Here is a 25,000-nt window from a genome sequence, read left to right as displayed (position 1 = left end):
AAGCCCCAAACCACAATTTCTTATAAGAAATACTTAAAAGAAGGGTTCAACAAGTATTGCCAAAGTCACAAGCTCATTGCTCGTTGCTACTCCAATCCTTCACTATTTTGGAATGTTTATATATGTTTATAATAAACATTTAATAAGCACTTGATATTTAAAAACAAGAGCCTAGGAAATATAAACGGAAAAAATAAAATAGTTCTTAATTCTCAAGAAATTCCTAAGTAGAAAAGACAACAGTTTCAGGGTGAATGGAAAAGCCTATAACTCCAAAGAATTCAGGTATAAGGCTGATGTTAAAGCCTGAGGTCCTTAGGATTCACGCTGCATCTGCCTCAAGGGAGCTACCTACCATGTTCGGAGAAGGGGGGACCAAGTCTCAGGGTCAGGTCAGACAGAAATTATCACTTTCTACTGGAGGAGAGAATAATGGTTTAGTATACACTCAGAGAGGAAAAATAGAATGGGGAAATTGGTGCAAAGGTTAGGATGAACTCCAAAAATATGAAGGATGGGGAAGTGAGGTTCCACTGGGTGAAAATTCTAGCTAGAGCCCTACAGGAGCTCTGGTAGCTTTTAGCACAGGACACAAGTCTTCCCCATGTCACAGAAAACACAGGAAAATTAAACTACACAAAAGGAAAAGTATCTAAGAACACCATAGTTCACAGTTGCACTGCTGACACAAAGTAATAATATTTTTCTTTAATACTCTCTTTCCAAGATAATCAACTCTTGTGATGGCTATTCAATATAATGCTAAAAATGATAAATAAAGCAAAAATACAAGAAAAAGAAATTGAGGTAATACACAAAGGAAAAGAGGAAACAAAATTATCAACTTTTTTGCAGGTGATTTTATGGTTTACTTAATGCTAGAGTCCAGTAAAAACTAACTAAAACAATTAACTTCAAAAAAAGTTACACAATATGAAATAAATCCACATAAATCATTAGCATTTCATTGTTAACAATAAAATTCAGCAAGAAGAGGTAGGAGGTGAAAATCTACTTAAAATAATTATATGCAGTATAAAATATTTGGGAATCATCTATCAAGACTAATGTAGAAACCATATCAACACAAAAACAATCACTAAATAAATAAATACATACATACATACATACATAAATAAAACTATATAAATAAAAACAGATCTAAATAATTACAGAAATATTAAGTTCTCAAAGGTAGGTATAATAATAAAAATAACAAAATTACCTCCCTCAAAACAATTTCCTTGTCCAGTCATAAAAAAGATTACAGAGCTAGAAAAATAACAAAATTCATCTACAAAACAGCTTCTTAAACTGTGGTTCACAACCCCATATGGGAATTTGTAACTGTATGTGAAGGTTACAAAATTATGATTTGTGATCAGTAAATATCCAATTTGTATATCTACTTTATATACCTATATATTTGGGGTCATGTAGAAATTCCTAGGATGAAAAGCAGTGGCCAGTAGGAAAAGTTTAAGAACCTCTGATTTAGGGGACCAAAAGATTAAGAATCTCAAGGGAAATAATGAAAAAAAAAAATTGTATTGAAGGGAGCTCTATCAGTACCAGACTCAAACTATCATTCAATACCAGAATTTTCAAAATAATGTACTAGTTAAGAAACAAAGAGGTTGATAAGTAGAAAAGATTAATGTTATGGGCCAGAACTCTGAAACAAGGATTCTTACAAGGTGTTAAGTCAGTAGAATTGATTAGATAATGGATACCTAGTTTAGCATGGTGATTAATAGTTCTAAGTTCAGTATGATTGATTTAATTTAAAAAAAAATAATGGTTTCCTAGTGATACAATGATTAGTTTATACTCAGTGTAGAGCATATAATCTGGGAGCCTCAGCCAGATTCAATTAGAACTATAGAAGATAAGCGGACTGGAGGTTGAATCACAAGCCCTTGGACTCAGATTCATTCATCCCATCTCATACCACCTTGTGGCAGGCTCTCCTTCATTTCTCCACTGAAACCACGTCCCTTCTGAAGGCCACGAGAAAGCAAGCTGAGCACCAAGTGAAGGAGACAAAAAAAGACTTTTGGACTTTAACACCTGGCTATTCTTGTAGTGATTGCTTTGCCTAAACAAAGGCCACTCAAAGACCCCAAGAAAACCAAACTAAGAACATTATAGATTAAGACATATAATACACTAGAATAAATGAGAAGAATAATCTAGTGTTTAATAAATCCAAAGATCCCAGCAATTGTAGAGTCATTGTTAGAGAAAACTGTTGGGAAAATTAGAAAGCAGTCTGGCAGGAAGCAGGTGCAGAACAACATTTCATATTTGTTGTATATCAACATGAGCCCCAAGACTTAAAGAGTGACATCATATACAAATTTATAGAATTTAGGAAAAGATTACCCGTTAGATTTATGGACAAGGGAGAAGTTCATAACTAAATAAACAAGAGAAAGCATCATCATAAAGTAAAATGGATTATTTTGATTATGTAAAATTAAAAGGGTTGCATAAGAAAATAATTCAGCAAAAATTAGAAGAGAAATAGGGTAAATGGCAGTGATAGAATCTTTGTAACATGTTTCTCAGAAAGGCAAATCTTTGCAGGAAACGTAGGGAACTGTTTCAAATTTTATAAGAATAGAAATCATTCCCTAAATGATAATGGCCAAAAAGATATGAATAAGTTGTATTAAGAAAATACCTAAGTCAAGAATCACATGAAAAAATGTTCTAAATCACTATGAATTAGAGATATATAAATTAAAACTACTCTTAACTTTTCCCTTCAAATCTATTAGATTGGTAATAGTAAGGAAAAAAAAGTGACATGCCAGAGGGACTGTGAGAAAACAAATACATTAATTATTATTGGTAGAACTGTGAATTGTGCTGGACAATCTGGACAGTAATTTGGAACCATGATCAGAAAGTCACTAAACTATGTACATCCTTTTATTCAATGATAATACTACTAGATTTATCTCCCAAAGAACTAGGCAAAGGATGTATGTGGGCAAAAATATTTATAGTGACGTTTTTTATCATAACAAATAATGTGAAACTCAGAAAGAGCCAATCAACTGAGGATTGGCTGAAAAAGTTATGATATATATACAACAGAATACTGCTAAGCTATATAAGAAATGATGAAGAGGATAGTTTCAAAGAAATGTAGAGGTACTTATAAAAACTGATGAAGTAAAACCAAGAAAATTAGGAACTCTGCTTAACACAATGACCAATCACAATTACAAAATAATGAAATATATCTATATAGAAAAGTGATAGATTCAGTACAAATTGGGGGGGGGAATAATTAATATGGAAATCTGTTTTGCATGTATATACATGCATGTACAGTCATGCCTTTTTTTTTTTTTTTCAACAGGGGTTGTGTTTTCCTTGATTTCTCTTCAGTACAGAAGAATGGAGAGATTAGAAGAATCTGGAAATAAAATGAAATTTAAAAAAAAAATCATTTTTAAATCAAAAAAGACTGATAGTGGGAAATTATTGAGAAGATGAGTAGAAAATGGGACCAAGGGTACACAGAGAGTGGACTGACTTTTCAAGGGAAGGTATCTGGGTTATGTGAAATGACGAGTACAGGAAAAGAAGGAACTCAATAAAACAGTCTCACTTTTTCCACTGAAATATGAAGGAAGGTCCTTAGCTGGGAATTTGTAAGGAGGGGAATGAGGAAGGAGGATAAGGTTTGGAATAGCTGCTGCTATGGAGATGGAAAAGAACAGAGGACAGTATAAACTGGTTAAAATGACTAGCCAATAGAAAGTTTAAAAATTACAAGACATTATTTTAGATATATAAAAGTATTTAGATTTCTAGATTTATTTCATCCATATCACTATTTGTATTAAATAAGAGGAAATAATCTTATTTCTTATGATTTTTAATATTAAAAAAATAAATGACTTCAATACTAAATCTATGATCTTGTACTCCTGTGAAATACATCTTAAATTATAGCTTTTAAATTACTTTATTTTCCAAATTGATTTGAATTCATCATTTTTGTTCTATATCGTAAAAAATTCAATTTTTTTCATTTGCTAATTTTCTAATTTATTAATAGGAACTATTATTTGCTAATTTATCTATTAATAAAAACTTTCTTATTCCTTATATTTGTTATCCTCCTAAAATATGATCAGAAAATTTCTGGAATGAAGTATTACTATTGTATATTCTGTTTCTTTCTGTGGTATCTAGAAAGCACAGTCTAGGATTTCAAATAAAACACTCTGCTTTTAGTGAAAATCTTAGGTTTCAAATAAACTAAGACAATCAATAGAATTCAAGTAACAGAATGTGTCTTTTATGCTTTATCAATATATGTACTAGAAACAATAAAAAATAGGTAGCACTGAACAATTTTTATAATACAAATTTCATATTCAATCCCCCCAAATACCTTTGATTTCTAAAGTTCCCCCTCCCCCCAGGCTAGGGTTAAGTGACTTGCCCAGGGTCACACAGCTAGGAAGTGTTAAGTGTCTGAGAACAGATTTGAAGTCGGGTCCTCCTGAATTCAAGGCTGGTGCTCTATCTACTGTGCCACCTTGCTGCCCCGATTTCTAAAATTTTAATGATACTTACTATTCATTTATATTACCTGATTTTCAGTACGTCCTCTAGACCATATTCTCTGATCAAGAATTTTCCAAGTCAGTACTCAAAAAACACATTGTCTTTAAAACATACAGTACATATATGCATCACCATTTCTGTCCACAAGCATACAACCATATATTTTTTCTTAAATGAAAAGATTTTAATAAAATTTTATACTGGATAAAACTCATTTTTTGGTCCATCTAAAAAATTATCTGGTATTCTCTGAGAAGGGTACCTTGATACTTTTTATCTTCCCTTAAAATTCTGCCTTATAAGAGGCAGACACTACATACTGCAATTCTTATCTGTACTAATGAAGAGAGCAGTAATGCACAAAATCATTTGAATTTATTTTTAAGGTGGTGTCAATACTGTCTTCTATAAGTGATAGAAGCAAGAACTGTTGATTTTGAATCTGTGATGAACTAAGATGAGTAAGAACAGCTTGCTAAGTGGCATTTTTATCATTCACCACTGAGTTCTATTATTTTCTACATTCTCTAGATCCAAGGAAGCTAAGGATAACATCTACATCTAGATTGACACCCCAGGGCAAGGAGAAGTTATAAACCCTAAGTTATGTATTTAGCAAGAATAAGTTCAAAAACAAACAGAAGCTTTGTTGTTTGGGCTCTAGGACCAAGGAAAGGTCCCAGTTCCAGCTTCTAGCCCACACATGTTGAAGTTCCCTAGTATAAAGGAAAAGTTTGGGGAGAAGAGAAAGGTTCTGAGCTACATATTAATTTCTGCAAGAAAGAAATGGGAGGGGGAAGAGTCCTGAGGTCAATAGTCAACAGGTATTAGAATTTTGATTCGGTGATAGTTTGGGATTGAATGAATCCCAAAGGAGAGGAGGTTATTAAGTACCAGTGGTAAAAAGTGAGCTTGGAAGTTGCAATGGGAAGCAAGAGATATCCCATCATCCTCACCTTAATCAATGAGTGAGAGGAGAATGTGAGAAAGTACAATCTAGTGCAGGAAACGGTGGGCAGGAAGACTATGTCATAAGCCAGAATATGGAAGGAGCAAAAAAGGAAAAGATTTAAGTTAAAAGCAACAATGTTGACCATGGAACAAGCACAAAGTCACTGGGAGACCTGGATTAAAGAAGATGAGAAGAGATTAGTTAGTGGGAACTGAATGTGAACTACAACATAGCATTTTCACCTTTTTGTTGTTGTTTGCTTGCTTTTTATTTTCTTTCTTATTTTTTTCTTTTTGATCTGATTTTTCTTGTGCAACATGATAATTGTGAAAATGTGTATAGAAGAAATGCACATATTACTTGTTTGGATTATTTGCTGTCTAGGGGAGGAGATGGAGGAAGGAAGGGAGAAAAAAATTGGAACACAAGATTTTGCAAGGGTGAATGTTGAAAATTATCTTTGTATATATTTTCAAAATAAAAAGCTATTTTAAAAAATGAAAGAAAAATTGGGGGTAAAAAAAGATGAGATTTAGTAAGGAATGTAAAAATGAGACTTGAATGACCACCCAGAGTTCAGAATCAGACATAAAAAGAATTGAAGGGAGAGAGGAGTATTAACTATGAAGCATCAAAAGAAATAATCTCAGAGAAGGAAAAAGAATGGTCAAAGAAATAAACAAACAAAAAAACTTCCAGCAGTAAAAAAGCATTTCAGATGAAAAAATTTAAGAGAACATATGTAAATATATTCATCATGACACTGATATGGGAATCCTCTCCAATGGGACAGCCAGTAATCCATCCACATTTTCTCATTTCATCGAACTCTTATTCACATTCTTTAATACATCTTCTATATAGACTTTTCCCAGATCTACTGGTATTAACCTTGAAAGCAAGGCAATGTTTAAGATGTCCATAAACTTTGCAATTAGATACAGCCTATTATGTGTCAGTCATGTGCTAAGCACTTTGTAATATTATCTCATTTGAAACTCAAAACAGCCCTATAAAGTGGATGTTGTTATTATTTCTATTTTACAGTTAAGAAAACTAAGGCAAAGAGAGATTAAGTGATTTGCTCAGGTTCACAAAGATAGTATGTAAGGCCATATCTGAATTAAGGTCATCCTGACCAGTTTTAGTACACTGTTGCAACATAAAAGGATGAGGATGAAGAGATTCATTTATTTGTGGTAAAATCACAAATAATAAGTGGTGGCTAAAAAAGGTCAATAGACAACATCAAAATAATACTACTATTTAAGGAAACCAAGTGGAGGGTAAGTTGAACCCACAGGAAACTATAGAAATAACAGTAGAAATTTAAGATCCTTGGTTAGGACTGTGTGAGGGTATATAATATACTCTTAACTAACAAAATTAGCAAAGATCAAAACCATGGAAAAATTTAGAGGTGTTAGTAAAGATTTAGGATGTGCTTAGTATTGTTTATGTACAAAGAGTGATTAATTCCAATAAAATTACAATTGATTGTACTCTTCACTAAAAAACAATCTAGTAAAGCATAATAGAGGAAAAAACAGATTTAAGAATTACACTTTTGAATTGCATTCCTCTAAATGAACTGAATTCCCCTAAAATTGGAAGAGCAAATAAATTAATAAAAAGACCTCAAAAAAGTTGCAGAGAAGAAATATACCTAAGATTAAATGTAATTTAATATTCTTCAGCTGATTTAAGAAAATAGAGTTGTGATCATGTCCACTGTAATGACATCTATAAATCATATACATATACCTAATAGCAATACAACCAAATTTATAAAGAGATCAATTGAAGTGCAAAAATATTTGGACAGAAAACCATTAATAGTGTGAAGGCTTCAATCCCTACTAATGAAATACGAATTAATAAAAAAGATAAATAAGTAAAAAAAGAATGAAGAATATAATGTTAGAAAAATAATTTGATAAGAACTTACACTATTTGATATTTGCCAAAGCATAATTCATACTGAATTTCAGTTTTACAGTTTCCAATACTGTTTATTAACCTAGACAAACTAAGACAAATACAGCAAAATTTCTACATTTATAATACAGATCACTAATCATTCTTGATAAGTAATGCCATTGTTCTTACAAACTATGTAATAACTCTGAATGATATATCAGTGATCAAAAAGTATCAATCAGTATCCTCCTGGCTGACATTTCTTTTAGTGAATAAAAAGTAAAACAGTAACAAGCAGCAAAATATATGCCCTAGCACACAAATATTAGAAAAATTTTGATACTTAAGCTAAGATTTTACAAAATTAGCTCGTCCTGTAGAGGGAATGGTATTCCATACATCCAAAGACTACTACCACTTATTGACAATTATTCAAGACAGATTCCTTCTTTTTTATTGGCTTTTGGTCCCTGCTGAGAATCATGCAAAAGGAGAATAGGCTGCTTTGAAGGAAATTAATTTCTCTTCACTAAAAATTGGCAAATAGAAGCAGCATGACTATTTGTTAGGGAAGTTATAGAAAGGATTCCTTTTCAGGTACTGTTAAGCTTCTGAGGTTCATCTAAAATGAGATTTGTGATACATGGAGAAAATTAGGAGAATATTAGAGAATTTGCTAACTTTTATAAAGGTTTTAAAAAATAACAGTGTACCTTTGTGTAGAAATTTTAGTGTAATAGAACTCTGAACCTCAGTTTGATTTGATCAAATCAACAAAGACCAGATATCAAATTCTCCCTATTTTAACTACTTACTTTTTTTAACCTACTCTATCTGAAAATTCTTATTTAGCCCCTTGTGACTTTAAAAAAAAAATTAATTTACATTTTAAAGTTGCTTCTTATATAACTGCTGAGGAGAGCTAAGCCAATTATACCTTCTTTTATTCACTAATTTCCTTTCCTCGCAGCTGAGATTCCTAATAAAGAGAATGGAAAAAACAAAGACAAATATTATGTAGCAAATTTGCATTCCTAGAGCACTAAAAAATCAACTTACTTTTCGGCTTTGGCATCCATAGGTTGCCACTGCCGATATAAAGAAATTCTATCTATATATTATGATAAAACTTCAGCCTGAAATATCCCTAGAAAGAACTATACCTTTCTTCTTTAAATCTCCTGGAATTTGAAAGTTATTTATGTCAAACCTCACTTTATGTATTTTCTTTGCTTTTCATTGCACATAACTAATTTTTCAAATCTGATGGCAACCAATTTTAACTTAGCTCTAGTCTGCTAATTTGAATACCTCTCTATATGGATAGCTGAAAGTGCATATTTGCTCTCTACCACTAGCCAATTTCAAAACTATTACCCTCCTGATAAAAGCAACAAAAAGGATGTAGCTGGAGTCACTTAAGATAGTTAGCTCTGTGCTCCCCACCCCCAGTAATGTATGGTAGAGCTTTAAAGCATATGAGAGAGTTGGAATGGATAGCCTCTGACATCCCTTCCAGTTTAAATCTATGATCTTACTATATTTACAAATCTTACAACTTGATAATTATATCATGTTTGAAGGCACTAAGGGTACTTTACATACATTATCTCATTTGATCCTCACAACAAGCTCTATGAAATAAGTATGAATAATTGAGTACATATTGTGGAGATATGTGAACTCCATAGGAAGATTTAGAAATTAGGATATCTATCTTCAATAATTTATAGGCGGAATTATAGGCAATACAGATGTAGAGATGCAGAGAGATTGTTGTTGAGCTGTTTTTCTGTCATGTTTAATTCTTTGTGGCCCCAAATTAGGGGAGTTTCTTTTTTTTTTTTTTTTTTTTTTTTTAATTTTAAATTTTTTTATTTTATTTTATAATTATAACATTTTTTGACAGTACATATGCATGGGTAATTTTTTACAACATTATCCCTTGCACTTACTTCTATTCAGATTTTTTCCCTTCCTCCCCCAACCCCCTCCCCCAGATGGCAAGCAGTCTTATATATGTTAAATATATTACAGTATAATTTAGATACAATATATGTGTGTAGAACCGAATTTTTTGTTGCACAGGAAGAATTGGATTCAGAAGGTAAAAATAACAGTTTACATTCATTTCCCAGTCCTTTTCTGGATGTAGCTGGTTCTGTCCATCATTAATCAATTGGAATTGGATTAGCTCTTCTCTATGTTGAAGAAATCCACTTCCATCAGCATACATCCTCGTACAGTATCATTGTTGAAGTGTATAATGATCTTCTGGTTCTGCTCGTTTCACTCAGCATCAGTTGATGTAAGTCTCTCCAAGCCTCTCTGTATTTCTCCTGTTGGTCATTTCTTATAGAACAGTAATATTCCATAACATTCATATACCATAGTTTACCCAACCATTCTCCAATTGATGGACATCCATTCATCTTCCAGCTTCTAGCCACTATGAAAAGGGCTGCCACAAACATTTTGGCACATACAGGACCCTTTCCCTTCTCTAGTAGTTCCTTGGGGTATAAGCCCAGTAGTAGTATGGCTGGGTCAAAGGGTATGCACATTTTGATAACTTTTTGGGCATAATTCCAGATTGCTCTCCAGAATGGTTGGATTCTTTCACAACTCCACCAACAATGCATCAGTGTCCCAGTTTTCCCACAACCCCTCCAACATTCATCGTTATTTGTTCCTGTCATTTTAGCCAATCTGACAGGTGTGTAATGATACCTCAGAGTTGTCTTAATTTGCATTTCTCTGATCAATAGTGATTTGGAACACTCTTTCATATGAGTGGAAATAGTTTTAATTTCATCATCTGAAAATTGTCTGTTCATATCCTTTGACCATTTATCAATTGGAGAATTAGGGGAGTTTCTTGGCAAAGATACTGGAGTGGTTTGCCATTTCTTTCTCCAAGCAGAGATATATACATACCAAGTGCATGAGTCTTTTACAAGTACTACAAAATAATGGGGGAAGGGAAGGGTTCATGTAAAAAGTTATTAAATACATAATATAGGTAACAACTGAGTCTTAGAGGATGGCAGTAATTTTTATGTTAAATGTTCTAGAGGAACAATTACAAAACCAAAGGGAAACAAAACAGAACCACATGGCTTTTCTTCACAGTTTTTCTATGTGGCCGCCCAAATAATCACTAAAACTAGTAAACTAAAATCTATTTCACCTTTCAACATCTGTATTTTTGTTGCTGGTACTCTATTAATTAGTCAGGCTCAAAACTAAAATGCCCAATTGAACCTGTTTCTTTCTCTGGTTCCCTTCATTCAATAAGCTGCCTGTTCTTGTCAATTCAACCTTGACAATACTGCTTCTCTCCTCTCTGTTTATGTTACATTATCTTACTTCAGGTCACTATTATTTCTTATTTGGACTCTTGGGATAAGTTCCTAAATGGTCTACTTGCCTGAATATTCTCTATTGTTCATATTTCATAGAACTGATAAAGTGATCTTCCAAATACACAGGTTCAATAATGTCTTCCCCTACTCAAAAACTTCCATGATTCCTCACTGTCAACAGGATGAATACAAAAAATTTATCACAGTTTGGAATTTAATGAATTTCAGGTTCAAACCTAGCTGTCCAGTTACACTTTATATCACATTCCAAATTTTTCCCTGAAATCTCCCATTATATTTCTTAACAGCATCCTTCTAATTAAGGATCTTCCCCCACATTTTAGAGAGAAAACCAAAGTCATTTGCCATGAACATCCTCTTCCGCTCATTTTCTCATATCATATCCCTCTGACAAAATACTCTACTAAAGCATTAGATGGGCAACTATGTGGTGCAGTGGATAGAGCCCTGGGCTTGGAATCATGAAGATTCATCTTAGTGAGTACAAATCTGCTCTCAGACATTTACTAGCTGTGTGACCTTGGACAAGTCACTTAATCCAGTTTGCCTCAGTTCAGTGAGGAAAATGAGTTGGAGAATGAAATGGCAAACCAATCCAGTATCTTTGCCAAGAAAACCCCAAATAAAGTCATAAAGAGGCAAGATACAGCAGAAGCAATTCAATGACAAAAAAAGCATTAAACCTGGAATAAGGAGACCCGACTGAGGACAAAATCAGTCTCAAACATGTACTAGCCTTATGATCTTAAAATCATTTAACCCATTTGCTTTAGGTTTCTCATCTATAAAATAAAAATAATAATAGTACCTACCTCCATCCGAAGATTGTAATGAGAATCAAATGAGATATTTAAAAAGTGCTAAAAATTCCTTCCCTCCCTTCCTTTCTTACTTTTTCCCCCTTTCTTCTTTCCTTCTTCCCTCAATTTCTCTCTCCCTGCCTCCCTTTCTTAGAAAAATAAATTTAATTATAAATGAACTCCCTAAACAAAATCTCAGGACCAGATCATCTTATAAATGAGTTCTACCAAATATTTAAAGAACAATTCATTCTAATACTACATAAATCATTTGAAAAAAAAAAAAAAGGAATTCTACCAAATTCCTTCTTTGACACAAATATAGTCTTGATAAATAAGCTAAGGAGAGAAAAAAATAGAAAAAGAAAACTATATACTAGTTTTCCTAATGGATACTAATGTTAAATGAAATACCAGCAAGGATAGTCAATGTCACAAAGATCATTCATTATCATCAACCTTAATTGATACCAGAAATACAGAACTGATTCAATATTAGTAAAACTATAAATTCAGTTGAACATGCTTACAACAAAAAGGACAAAAAGTGAGATCATTTCAATAGGTGTAGAGAAAGCTTATGACAAAATAAATCTATTCCTACTAAAAACACTAAAAAGCATGAGAACAGAGATTTTCTTTTTTTTTTTTTTATTATATATATATTTTATAATATTATCCCTTGTATTCATTTTTCCAAATTGCCCCCCCTCCCTCTATTCCCTCCCCCCGACGACAGGCAATACCATACATTTTACATGTGTTACAATATAGTCTAAGTACAATACATGTGTGTGAATATCATTTTCTGAACAGAGATTTTCTTAAATGATTAAGCAGAATCTATCTAAAACTAAGAGCAAGAAATATCTGTAATAGATACAAACTAGAAATCTTTTCAATAAGATTAGGGGTAAAGAAAGGATGTCCTTTATCACTCATCAGTATTCAATATTATATGTGAAATGCTAGCTATGACAATAAGGCAAGAAAAAATATATCAAAGAAAGAAATATAAGCAATGAGGAAGCAACAGTAATAGCTTTTGTGGATGATAAGATGGATTACTTAGAAAATCCTAGAAAGTCAATTAAAAAACTAAAAAAAGACAATTTCAGCAAAATTGTAAGGTATAATATACCCACTCAAATCATCATTATTTCTATATATTACCAATAAAACCCAGCAAGAAGAGACAGAGAAATTCCATTTAACCTACCTAGAGCTATAGTTAGCATAAAATACTTAGATGTCTATCTATGACAACACATACAGGACTATCTGAACACTATTTAAGGGAAAAAAAAAAACACTTCACACAAATACAGATATAAATGCTGTAGAAATAAAAATTATTCTTGGGTAGGCTAAAGCCATGTAATAAAAATGCCAATAAAATTACCAAAGACTTACTCTGTAGTGTTAAAAAATCATCACAAATTTCATCTGGAGGAATAAAAGGTCAAGGATATCAAGGGAATCAATGAAAAAAAAATGCAATGGAAAAAGACTTAGCAATCCTATATTTCAAACAATATTATAAATTTGTAATCCTCAAAATAATTTGGTACTGGGTATAGAGAAACTGATCAATGGAACAGATTAGATATAATGAAGTAAAAGAAGACAGTAAACTGTTTTATAAACCCAAAGACTACAGCTATTGGGGCAGGAACTCAATATCTGACAAAAACTATTAGGAAAAACAAAGTAGTAGGGAAGAAACGGGGTACGGATCAACATCTTACACTGTATTCCAAGGTAAGTTTAAAATGAGTACATGATTTATATCTAAAGGGTGATATCCATAAGGAAATGAGAGGAGCATGAATGAAATTATGAGTCAGATTTAGAGACAGGAAAAAGTTTGTAATCATACAAAATAGGGGTTCAGAGGAAGTAAAATGTATAATCTTGTTTACAAAAAAAAAATTAAACTGTCTTTCACAAATAAAACCAAATTCAGTTCAAAGTGGAAGAAAATAGGAAACTGGGGAGGGAAGAATCTTTGCAGAAAGTTTTCTCTGATTAAAGTCTTATTTTTAAGATATAGAGAACTGAATCAAATTTATAAGAAAAAAAAAAGTCATTCTCCAAGCAATATTTAATCAAAAGATAATAATGGGCAGTTTTCTGAGAAAAAATCCAAACTGTCAGTAGTCACATGTTCTAAATAAATAATAATGAGAAAATCAAACTAATATTAACACTAAAGTACTACTTTATACTATTAAATTTTGTACACCTTCTGACTCAGCAAAACCATTGGTAAGAATACACCACCAAACAATTCAAAGAAAGAGGAAAAAAGTATCCATTTGTACAAAACTGTTTATGGCAGCTTTTCTTGTGGTTACAAAGAATTAGGAACTGAAAGGATTCCCATCATTTGGGAATCACTGATGGCATATGAATATAATGTAATATTATTATGCTATAAGAAATGAGGAAAGTGATGCTTTCAGAAAAGTAAAGTGAGCAGAATCAAGAGAATGATAAAAATATTATAAAGGTCATCTACTCTGATCAACACAATGACCAACCATAGTTCCAAAGAACTTATGAAGAAATATGCTGTCCTCTTCCAGAAGAAATGATATACTAAAAATTCAAATATACTTTTTTCTAATTTGGTTTGTATGTTTCTATATATTTGTAATGGGTTTAATTTCCAGTAAATTCTCAATTGGAGAAGGAAAAAAAAGAAGGAAACTTGGAACTGACAAAAAATTGATTAGAAAAAAATGAATAAAAGGGATCTCTCCTTCCTGGTATTTCTTGTAGCAATTTCTCAATCCTTCCTTTGCTCTGTTTACATTCCACCTGATATCATTTTTATTTCTATACGTGGAAATTTTTTTTTTCCATTAAACTATTAACTCCTAGAGAGCCAGGGAGTGTGTATTTCATCTTTGTATCTCCCATTTTTAGCATGATGCACATTACTATTTATTGTGCATTGTTATTAACAGAATTAATAAATATTTAATAAATTATTAAAAAGGAGATATCATGAAACATATTTGGGTGAATTTAAATATTCCACTCCACTATCTATTTCAAACCACATTTTTGCAGTCACTTTTCATTCTATTAGTCTTCACATGTTTCACATTATTTCTAAATTAAACATTTCTCATTTTCTAACTTTATTTCTTTTCTGCCCATGCTTACCCTCTCCCTTATCTCAGCTTGCTGAAATCCTTCTCCTTCCTCTAGAGCCAAACTGTTATGTTCCCTCATATTCTGTCATATTGTATACTGTGTTGTTACTTATATTTTTTCTTAGATCAAGTTATTCCCTCTGCACATAATGCTTTCTTCACCTGTTCTATTTACCTGTTTACCTCCTAACCATCCATTAAGGCCCATTCAAAAAGCCACTTTCTACAAGAAGCCTTTCCTGATGCCCCCACTCAATAATTACTTCCACCTCATATGTCACCAGCATTTTATTTCCTAGATCTCTAATGTTTTGCTTTTCTTATTACCTAGTCCTATTTATTTTTTGAGATTAAGCAACTTGCAGAAGGCATTTACTATATGAGTACAGACCTGTAATTATCATTTCCTTAAAAGTTCTAAGAAGTTGCTTACAGAACTGAGAGGTTAAATACCTTCCCAGGGTCACACATCCAGTTAAAATTCAGTTGAAAACTGTAGATAAAAGCTGTCTGTCTTAAATGTCCAATCTTTTACTACACCATTTGCTCTCTATATAAAACTTTTGTCTCTCTTTCTTTGCCTGATATGGTATTTATGAACAACTCAAGTATGAACCCTGGGTTCTCAAAAGTTATGGCAACCTATCACAAGTTCTGACGGGCCCACAAAGCTGAGAAAATTTTCAAATAGCTGAAAGAAATACTTATTGATTAAATCATTGTCTTTGAAATACATATAAGTAAGCATTATGTGTATTAATTTAAACTATAAACTATTAAAACTATATAAACTATAAAATCATGAGGGAAAAGATTATATATTATCTAAATTTTCTAGCTCTCATAGCATGTACTGAAGTGGTACGTGAACATGCTGTTTCAGTTATTTACCTCTCTCAAGGATTAAGTCAAAAAAGGAACATTGCCTTTTTACATTTTTGTAAGCCCAATTGCTAGGAAAAATATTGTATAGATAAGATTTGAACTCAAGTGTTCTGACAATAAACCCAAAGGTCTTCCTATTACCACTGCCATCTGGAGAATTTTTCAACTTTAATGCTCTAAAATTATACTAAATTTATTAAGTACACAAATGTGATTATCTGAGTTTCTATGGTTACTTGGATTTTTATAATTTTAAACTAATGTGCTAAATTTTGCATTAGTAATTTATTTTCCATTAATTTAATTTTTAAAAATTATTATATACCTAAGTAGAAAGCATTGTGCTAGCAACTAGGCTAACAAAGATCAAAACAATACTGTCCCTGCTCCTGTGTTCTACTACCTGGAACGTGACATGAACACAGATTAATATGAGGCAAACTGTGATAAGACACAATTTCTTTCTATAAAGGAAAAGACACAGCCAAAATGCTTCAAGAAAATTTAAAGACAATATAAACACTTTCACTGGAGAAATTGGGGATAAGGCTTCAGAGTACAGGTGCCTCCCTGTCTTAAAGAACAAGTAAAAGTGAGTCTAGTTTCACAAGAATATAAATAATGTAAATAAAAGTAATGGCAAATAAAGTTGAAAAATTCTAAATAAAAAAAAAAATCTATTTTATCCTATAATGAAAAGGGACACTAGGAATATTGTTTTGTCAGCTTTATAAAGGATGGATTGAAATGGGGATAACCAACAGGCAAGAATAAATAAAATCTGGATCTGAATCCAATGATCTATCTATTTGATAAATTTGATGCTACAGGAGATGTTGAGATTGTCTTTCTAAAAATAAATGAACATTCCTTTTCAGCAGTGAAGTGTATGACTAGAAAAGTTCAAGTAAAAAAAAAAAAAAAAAGAAAAAAGAAAAAAAGAAAAAGAAAAGACTGTTATAATGTAATCTTTATTCAATCAAGCTACCAAATCATGCTAATAATCCTTCTCTGGAGTAGTTTTGTGTTTAAAACATGTGTGACATTAAGTCTTTCAACATGGCTGATAGACCAGGAAAATTCAAGCTTTCTAAATACATGCAGTGATTTTTTTTTTCATTTTTATTATGAGCAAATTTTTAGCATCCCAAGTTATTAAGAAATTTATGGAAATATAAAAATTTTTATAAAGTATCTTTCAAGCTCTATAAAGATCTCTTATCAATATGCAAACCTGAAGGTGAAACCTTAGAAAACTATGAGAAGATAAGATTAACTTACATTTGTCAAAATTATATGAGAATTGCTTTGATATTTAATGGAGCATTCTTATTAGCAAATTATAAACTGAAATCAGTCTGTTAACAGCAAAATAATGCTTTTTAGAGTTCTGAAATGAGTAACAGTAAAAATTAATATTACAATAATTCTAAGAATCTGCTATTTTGTAAAAAAAAAAACTATATAGTATTACATAAAATAAAATATAAAAATGAAATATAATGTTGACTTTTGAGAGATTTTTTTTTCTGGGAATCTGAAGATATTAAATTAATGAACACTGAGAGGTGTTCTATGAACTAGAAATCATTGAAGTCCCTTCCAGTTCTAAAACTATAGTCCTATATTTAAAGTTAAAGCTTAAAAGTTTTTTGTATCTATATAATAAATATTTTTCTCTTCAGTATATAACTTTTATTTTCTGAAGGGGTAAGTTTTTAATCTTTAACTTATGAAACTATGAAAACAAGTTACTTCATTAATTTTAATGTCTCTGGTGCCTTGCACATTCATTATATGTACTTAACAAAGATTTCTCAAAGAAAACATACAAACATAAATGTCAAAGACAGCATTAAACATGAAAAAGAACAAGTATTACTGAAGGTGCAAACAAATTAATATACCCTAATAAAATTTTGTAGCATTTTTTCTAAAATTAAACTGATAACTTGTACACATGATGAAATATTACTGTACAATATATATAAAGTAAAAAATTGGCTTATTAATAAGAAAACAATATTCTGATCATATTGTGATTAATTTTCTGCTGCATTCAGTGCCTATCACCATGAGTTGCACGTAGTAGGGACTCAAATGTTTATTAAAAGAATAAAGGTACTTGCAATGATTTTAAATATGTTGTTTTGTTTCAAACTCATTTGGAACACACAAGAGTAAAGACCTAAACACAAACATAGTGGTTAAAATTCAGCTTGGCTCATAGTAAAAATGCAGTAGTTCCTTTTTTTAGTTATAAAAAAAAAAGAATATCAACAAAAAGATGACATAGCACCAAGATTTTCCTAAATATAATTATCAAGGGCTTTAAAAAGAAAATATACTTTATACTGTGCAATTCTCTCCATCATTGCATTTTCTTCCATGCTGGCACTATTGAAGAACAAACCAAAATAGAGCAAATTATTTTAAAGATAAAGACTAACGAGTGCATAATCTATTTGAGAATCACATTCAATACATTTATAAATTTAGCCTTTTGAAAAAGCATCCATATATAAAACAGTAGCGGAGGGGGGTGGGGGGAGGAGATGAGGAGGAAGGGAAATCACTGCTATACATATGTAGCACAGTTTAAGCCCAACACAACTGACCAATCAAAATTAGTGAATGCACTGCATCTCTCTGCAGTGGAGAGAAGCGACAAGGTAGGCTGTCATTCTGCAAACGCTGTCCAGAACAGGCTTTCCTCTGAGAAGCACTGCTGTTCTTCTTTAGAAAGACTGAATCTAAATGTTGCCTCTGGAGACAAGAAGCCTTCAATATGTTAAATTACTTTCATTATGTATTTTCAGACTCTTATTGATTCCATAGTCGGAAGAGTGAGAGACTGCAGCAGCCTCTAAGCAGCCTTACATGTTCCATACATTAGCAGGAGTGCTGAAACAATAGCACGGTCCAGGAACATATTTTCACTAAGGTCTTTTTTTGAAGAGATGTTTATGACCCTCCTCCCTCAGTACTCTGCTAACAAGTGAAAGAAATGAATCAATCAAAACTGGAAATGCTTCAACAATATCAAGAATATAGCCAATCTTTAAGCAGAGGTAAGATATGTTCCTTATTATAGCATACAGATGCTCTTGAAACAGCATTATATGTTCTTGACAAAATTATTTTAGAAAAAGAATGGTTTAGCCTAAATTTTAAGAATTTTTTAGCTTAATTCTGCCTGTTGATAAATATGCACTAATGATTTTTTTTTAATTTTAAAAATCATTGCTTTTTAAACATGTGATTCTTTGAAAATGCATTGATTATTAGGGACATTTTCTGTTGATTTACTATGAAAACTAGCTTTTTAAATTACTCTAACTAGCTAAATATCTTAAATGAAAAATAGATTTTTTCCAAAAAAAATTTACATATATTGATGCATAAGAAAATTCTTTTAAGAAATAATAGGTTTACTATTTAGCTGTTTTTCACTGCTTACTAACATTAGCACAAACATAAAAATGTATTTCTTCATAGAACCCAATTATATGTATACTCACATCTCCGCATTAGCTTGTCTATTTCAACTATTTTAACAAAACATCAGTGAAAATTTTACCTGTAGAATACAGAGAGGAGACTGGTTTCGGGCAGCAAATTCCAAGTAATATCCAAACAGTTATTAAACAAGATCCTAGTGCTCCTAAGGTAGCTAATGCTTTATCAAATTTATCACAAAGATAAGAAGATATCATAGTGTAAATAGTATAAACTTACTCAAAAGATCTGAAAATATGAGCTAATTTTAAATAAGGAAATAGAAAACAATTGTTAAGAAATAATTAGCTTTTCTCTTTTTCTTTCACACTGTCAATGTAAACACTATCATTAACTATAGAGTAAATACAATTTTGCAGGGTAAAAATGATACTTCTTGTATTTTACATGTAATGGTTCTATGTCTAATAATAAAGCTTATATATTTTTGAAAATAGATTTTACATAAATAGTATAACAGTAACTTCTTAATTATTAGTATAAAATTAACAGACATTTATCTTAATTTTTTTTCTTTTTCTTTGCAAGGGCATAAAACATCTAATTCAGTTTTTGCTACTGACATTATAAAGAATGCAAATGACTGAACCTCTTTCTAGCAGTCTGAACCACAAGCTACAAGATATAATGTATATTTCTAAAGACATAAAGGAGTTAAAGCAAAAACATGGACTAAGTCTGTATGACTACTTGCATGCATAACAAATCAGTACTCTGAAGAGAAGACATTGGATAATATTTTCAAGAGAAGAATGAAATGGTTTAAGGCTGAAAACAAAATGGTGAGCATTTTTAAAAGGATTTTCTACTTTAAATAGCAAAATTGTGGAAACAACTGATTCATGAAGAACAATGAAAACTGAATTTTCAAAAGGAGAATGTGCATACTTCACCAGCAAGCTAAATGAAGCTATATCAGGTTTTCTGCACTACAAATTAAGTTATTCATAGCAATTGTCACAATGACTAATGGTTATTTTTTCTCTGAATTTCATGATCTGTTATATATCCTTCTTTAATGAAAATAAACCAAATTAAATAGCAGATGGTTTTTATCAAAAGCTCATGAACTAGATTTTATATTGTAAAAAAATTTATGTGATCAAGACATTAGTCCAACTAATAAACAAAAAGTACTATAGAAGCAAATGTCCAGTTGTAACAACAAAAGGATATCTAAATACATTTCTGAAGCTAGAAATCTAATGCCTTTAGTTTTATTTTCACTTATATTGGAAAATAAAAATACACAGCCACTTAGTCCTAAAAAGGGCAATGTAATCTTAAGAAGTTTCTTGTTTTTATTGTTAGTGGCTTTTAAAAGCAAAAGAAATGCAAATAACATGTACTAGTCATTAGAAATCTATCAGCCAGCTAAATCTCACTTTTAAACACAAATCTTGCTGCTGAAGTGCTGGAACAAAAATTAATGAAATATTCTACAAGGCAGTAAATAGAACATTGGTACTTCAATGTTGCCAGGTGAAAATGCATGTCAAAAATTTGTCAATGACATCATGTATCAATTTTTGAAAAAACTGCCATAGTGAGCTGAAAGATCCCTAAGGCAACAGAAAACAGGTAGGTCATAAGATGCATGCACTCAAGCACTGTTTAACATTTACAAGAGAATCAGAATCTTTATATGAAAATGTATTTTCCTAATTATGTTTCTAACTTGACATTTTTTTGCTTTTATTTAATCATAAATCTAACTGATGTGACAAAGACCTGATGTTTAATCTGTCAGCTTAAAACATTTGGCACATTTAAAATTTTCCATTTTCACAGGATTTCAGTTTGAGTTCTGACCATGCCTTATTTGAACATTTTTAGTAATGTTCTGGTTTAATCTTTGTTCAAGAAAATTCAATCTTATAATCACTTAAAAAACGTCTTGAAGTCATTTTTTAAAGCTGATAATATAAATGGATCTATCCTGGAATGATATATAAACCTGGCAAAACTTATAAAATATGAAGAAATTAAGTTCAATTTGGAAGTTTATATTTCCTACTTCATGCCTAAGACTATGATCACTTTAGCTGACATTTTATATTTCAAATATGTAAAATGATTTTAGAAATGTAAAATATTGTATAGATGACATGAACATACTGAAAGATGCACATTTCATCTGCAAATAGATCAAAAGACTTAGGTACTAAATATGAATCTACACCAACAGAAATTGAAGATATGTTCCAATTATCTTTAAAATTATTCATTTCTAATAACTTTAAAAGTACAATTTTCAAAACTCTCCAAAAAACAAATTTCTAAGACTTCTCCAGAGTCTCATTTTTTATTTTATATTCTAGTTTTAAATAAAACCAATAGTTACATTGTTTTAAAAAAAATGTCTTGAAAATGCAAATTTATTATTAAGCTGTTAAATTCAACTCTTAAGCTCCACAAAAGGGTGCGGTCATGAAATAAACTTTCTATATCAAAGCTATCTTATGAAAGTTTCACTGTTCTAGTACACATCAAAGTAACTTCCTTTTGCATCTTTTTAAAATCTTTTCACAAAAACATAAAGTTCAAAGACCAATATGAAATATTTTTATTCTAATCACAATATTTAAAAATATAAGCATCATGGGAGAATTTTCTTACATAACCATAATACACTATTGGCTATAAAATGTAAAATTTTCAAATCAAGACTAGGGAAATAGTATTTAAAAGAATACTAACATCCTAACATATAACACCCTAAAACTATACTTTTAATTAGGAATCTTTATACAATAAAATGTTTCAAGGGGAGAGTATATTTATACTATATGAATATGCAATATGTGCATTTTCTAACAATTTAGATATGTTTTGTTGAATTTTTTAAAGTAGCATTTATATGCCAATGAACTTTAAAACATTATCATTTCTTTTTTGAAAAATGAAAGTGAAAAGTTTGCAGCAAAAGATTTTTTTAATACTAAAATGTTTTACAATATATGAAGGAAAGCCTTAATAATTCTTCAAGGATAAATATATATAGGTGTATGTATGTGTATATGTGTGTGTGTGTACATATATACACACATTTATAAACACAGCCACAAGTGTGTGTGTTCTAAATGCCCTTTAACAATATAATAAAGTGAACTTGATGAATTAAGATTATGACAAGTTTTCTTCCTTGTAAATTTTACTAAACAACAAATCCAGAAATATATACAAAAGTAAACAGATTTTTTAATAGGAAGAGAGCATATATATTAAATATTTATCTAAGCAAATGCAAGAATGGAAATCAAATAGTTTGTTTTATTTCACTTTCTAGGAAAAAAAACAACTGCTCCAAAAGAATGTGTTTCTCTCCCATTCTGGAAATCAACATGCAGTCCGAATCTAACATTACAGTCCGAGATGACATTGATGACATCAACACCAATATGTACCCATCATCATCATATCCATTAAGCTTTCAAGTATCTCTCACTGGATTTCTCATGTTAGAAATTGTATTGGGACTTGGCAGCAATCTCACAGTATTGGTACTTTACTGCATGAAATCCAACTTAATCAACTCTGTCAGTAACATTATTACAATGAATCTTCATGTACTTGATGTAATTATTTGTGTAGGATGTATTCCTCTAACTATAGTGATTCTTCTGCTTTCATTGGAGAGTAATACTGCTCTCATCTGTTGCTTCCATGAGGCTTGTGTATCCTTTGCAAGTGTCTCAACTGCAATCAACGTTTTTGCAATCACTTTGGACCGATATGATATCTCTGTAAAACCTGCAAACCGAATTCTGACAATGGGAAGAGCTGTCATGTTAATGACATCCATATGGATTGTCTCATTTTTCTCTTTCCTAATTCCCTTTATTGAGGTCAATTTTTTCAGTCTTCAAAGTGAAAACAGATGGAAAAACAAGACACTTCTCTGTGTCAGTAGAAACGAATACCATACTGAACTGGGGATGTACTATCACCTGCTAGTACAGATTCCAATCTTCTTTTTCACTGTTATAGTAATGTTAATTACCTACACCAAAATACTTCAAGCCCTAAATATTCGAATAGGAACAAGATTTTCAACAGGGCAAAAGAAGAAAGCAAGAAAGAAAAAGACAATTTCTCTGACCACACAGCATGAGACTACTGATGTATCCCAAAGCAGTGGCGGGAGAAACGTAGTTTTTGGTGTAAGAACTTCTGTTTCAGTTATAATTGCTCTCCGACGAGCCGTAAAGAGACACCGAGAACGACGCGAGAGGCAAAAGAGGGTCTTCAGAATGTCTCTCTTAATTATTTCAACATTTCTTCTCTGCTGGACACCAATTTCTGTTTTAAATACCACCATTTTATGTTTGGGCCCAAGTGACCTTCTGGTAAAATTAAGATTGTGTTTTCTAGTTATGGCCTATGGAACAACCATATTTCACCCTCTATTATATGCATTTACTAGACAAAAATTTCAAAAAGTCTTAAAAAGTAAAATGAAAAAGCGAGTTGTTTCAATTGTGGAAGCAGATCCTATGCCTAATAATGCTGTAATACACAACTCTTGGATAGATCCAAAAAGGAATAAAACAATTACTTTTGAAGACAGTGAAATAAGAGAAAAATGTTTAGTACCACAGGTTGTTACAGACTAAGCAAAAAAAACAAATTTGCACCAAATCCCCAATCCCCAAAATTTTGTTTTGTTTTGTTTTGTTTTTAATTGTAAAAAAACATGACTGCCAAATAAGGGGACAATTTTTAAGGTATTGGTTATATTGTAAAATTTCAATATTAAATGTTAAATAGATTAGGTCTTATATATTCAATTTCTTCATTATTTAATGTATATGTTGCATGGCAGTTTGTTAAAGTAACTTCATTGTGTATATTTTGTCATTATTCTGTCTACTAGAAAATATTCATGTAAGTCACATTTTCTAAAAAATTAAAATAAATGAATAGCCTTAAAACAGTATATACTTTTAAAATTCAATCAAAACCTGTATGTTTTATTTTTTATTAAATTCAGTTTTCTCAGCCATTTATCCTAGATATACTTAAATTAAAACTTAACTTGAATATACTTTACTTTAAAACCTCAAACTATAAATTCAAATTAATTAGAATTAATTTAAGTTCTTAAGCCAATCACTGTCTCACAATGGCCTATATTTACCATAAATAATATAAATAAAAATTAACCTTATTTATCACTGATTCTATCCATAGTCACATATAAAAGGGAAAATTTAGCAACTCCTTTTCTTAATTTTTCAAGAACAAAAACCTGAATAAGCAAAGGCTTAAAAAAAATTTGTAAATTTTGGAACATTAACAAAGTAGTAAGTATCACATTATGAGAAAAATCTAAAGCAATGATTTTTGTCTGATGAAGAGAACCTATAATATATTTTTTCACTATAGCTTTAAAAACTTAAAGAATACCTTGAGGACTTTCTTTTTTAAAGAGAACTGCATTTTTAGATTATTGGAATTAAATATAACAAGGGTAATGGATTTCTATATATGGAGAGTATAAGATGCCACCAGCAAAACATATTCTTTTTAATTTTTATGATAAACTTCAGAGCTGCCTCCAATATTAAATGTGATGTCTGTGATAGGACTATAGCACCACTGTACTCCAAATCCAAATCTGATCTGTACCCTGGTTATCATTATCGTTACCTTCATGATTTTTCCTTCTATACCTCATTCAGACATGAAATTCAGAAGATCCTCTTTCTTGTCTTGAAAGGATGCTAGAAAACTAGGAAACTATTGGGTGAAAATGATTCTGAGGCTTGCAAATGATCT

At 31.0% G+C, this 25,000-nt stretch overlaps 2 protein-coding genes across 3 annotated transcripts in view; one reads left to right on the top strand and one right to left on the bottom strand.

The window, feature by feature from the left end:
* COG5 (component of oligomeric golgi complex 5) overlaps window positions 1-25,000 on the bottom strand; it is a 344,010-nt gene that overhangs the window by 246,414 nt on the left and 72,596 nt on the right. The gene's annotated exons all lie outside the window — the stretch shown is intronic.
* GPR22 (G protein-coupled receptor 22) lies at window positions 18,358-24,182 on the top strand. Of its 2 annotated transcripts, none has more exons than XM_074268347.1 (3): window positions 18,358-18,771; window positions 19,748-20,001; window positions 22,509-24,182. In XM_074268347.1, the coding sequence occupies exon 3, from the start codon at window positions 22,534-22,536 to the stop codon at window positions 23,833-23,835; it is 1,302 nt and encodes a 433-aa protein (XP_074124448.1). In that variant the 5' UTR covers window positions 18,358-18,771; window positions 19,748-20,001; window positions 22,509-22,533; the 3' UTR covers window positions 23,836-24,182. The 2 variants fall into 2 exon arrangements, with proteins under 2 accessions (XP_074124448.1, XP_074124449.1); XM_074268348.1 differs by having other exon boundaries at window positions 19,748-20,800.

This window comes from Sminthopsis crassicaudata, chromosome 5 (assembly GCF_048593235.1).
Source record: "Sminthopsis crassicaudata isolate SCR6 chromosome 5, ASM4859323v1, whole genome shotgun sequence".
Classification (NCBI taxonomy): domain Eukaryota; kingdom Metazoa; phylum Chordata; class Mammalia; order Dasyuromorphia; family Dasyuridae; genus Sminthopsis; species Sminthopsis crassicaudata.
The sequence above is the reverse complement of the archived record's forward strand: the minus strand, read 5'-3'. Positions and strand labels throughout refer to the sequence as shown.

What these genes read in the sequence shown, in the direction of transcription:
- GPR22 (XM_074268347.1), top strand. Translation starts at nt 22,534, where the DNA reads ATGTGTTTCTCTCCCATTCTGGAAATCAACATGCAGTCCGAATCTAAC.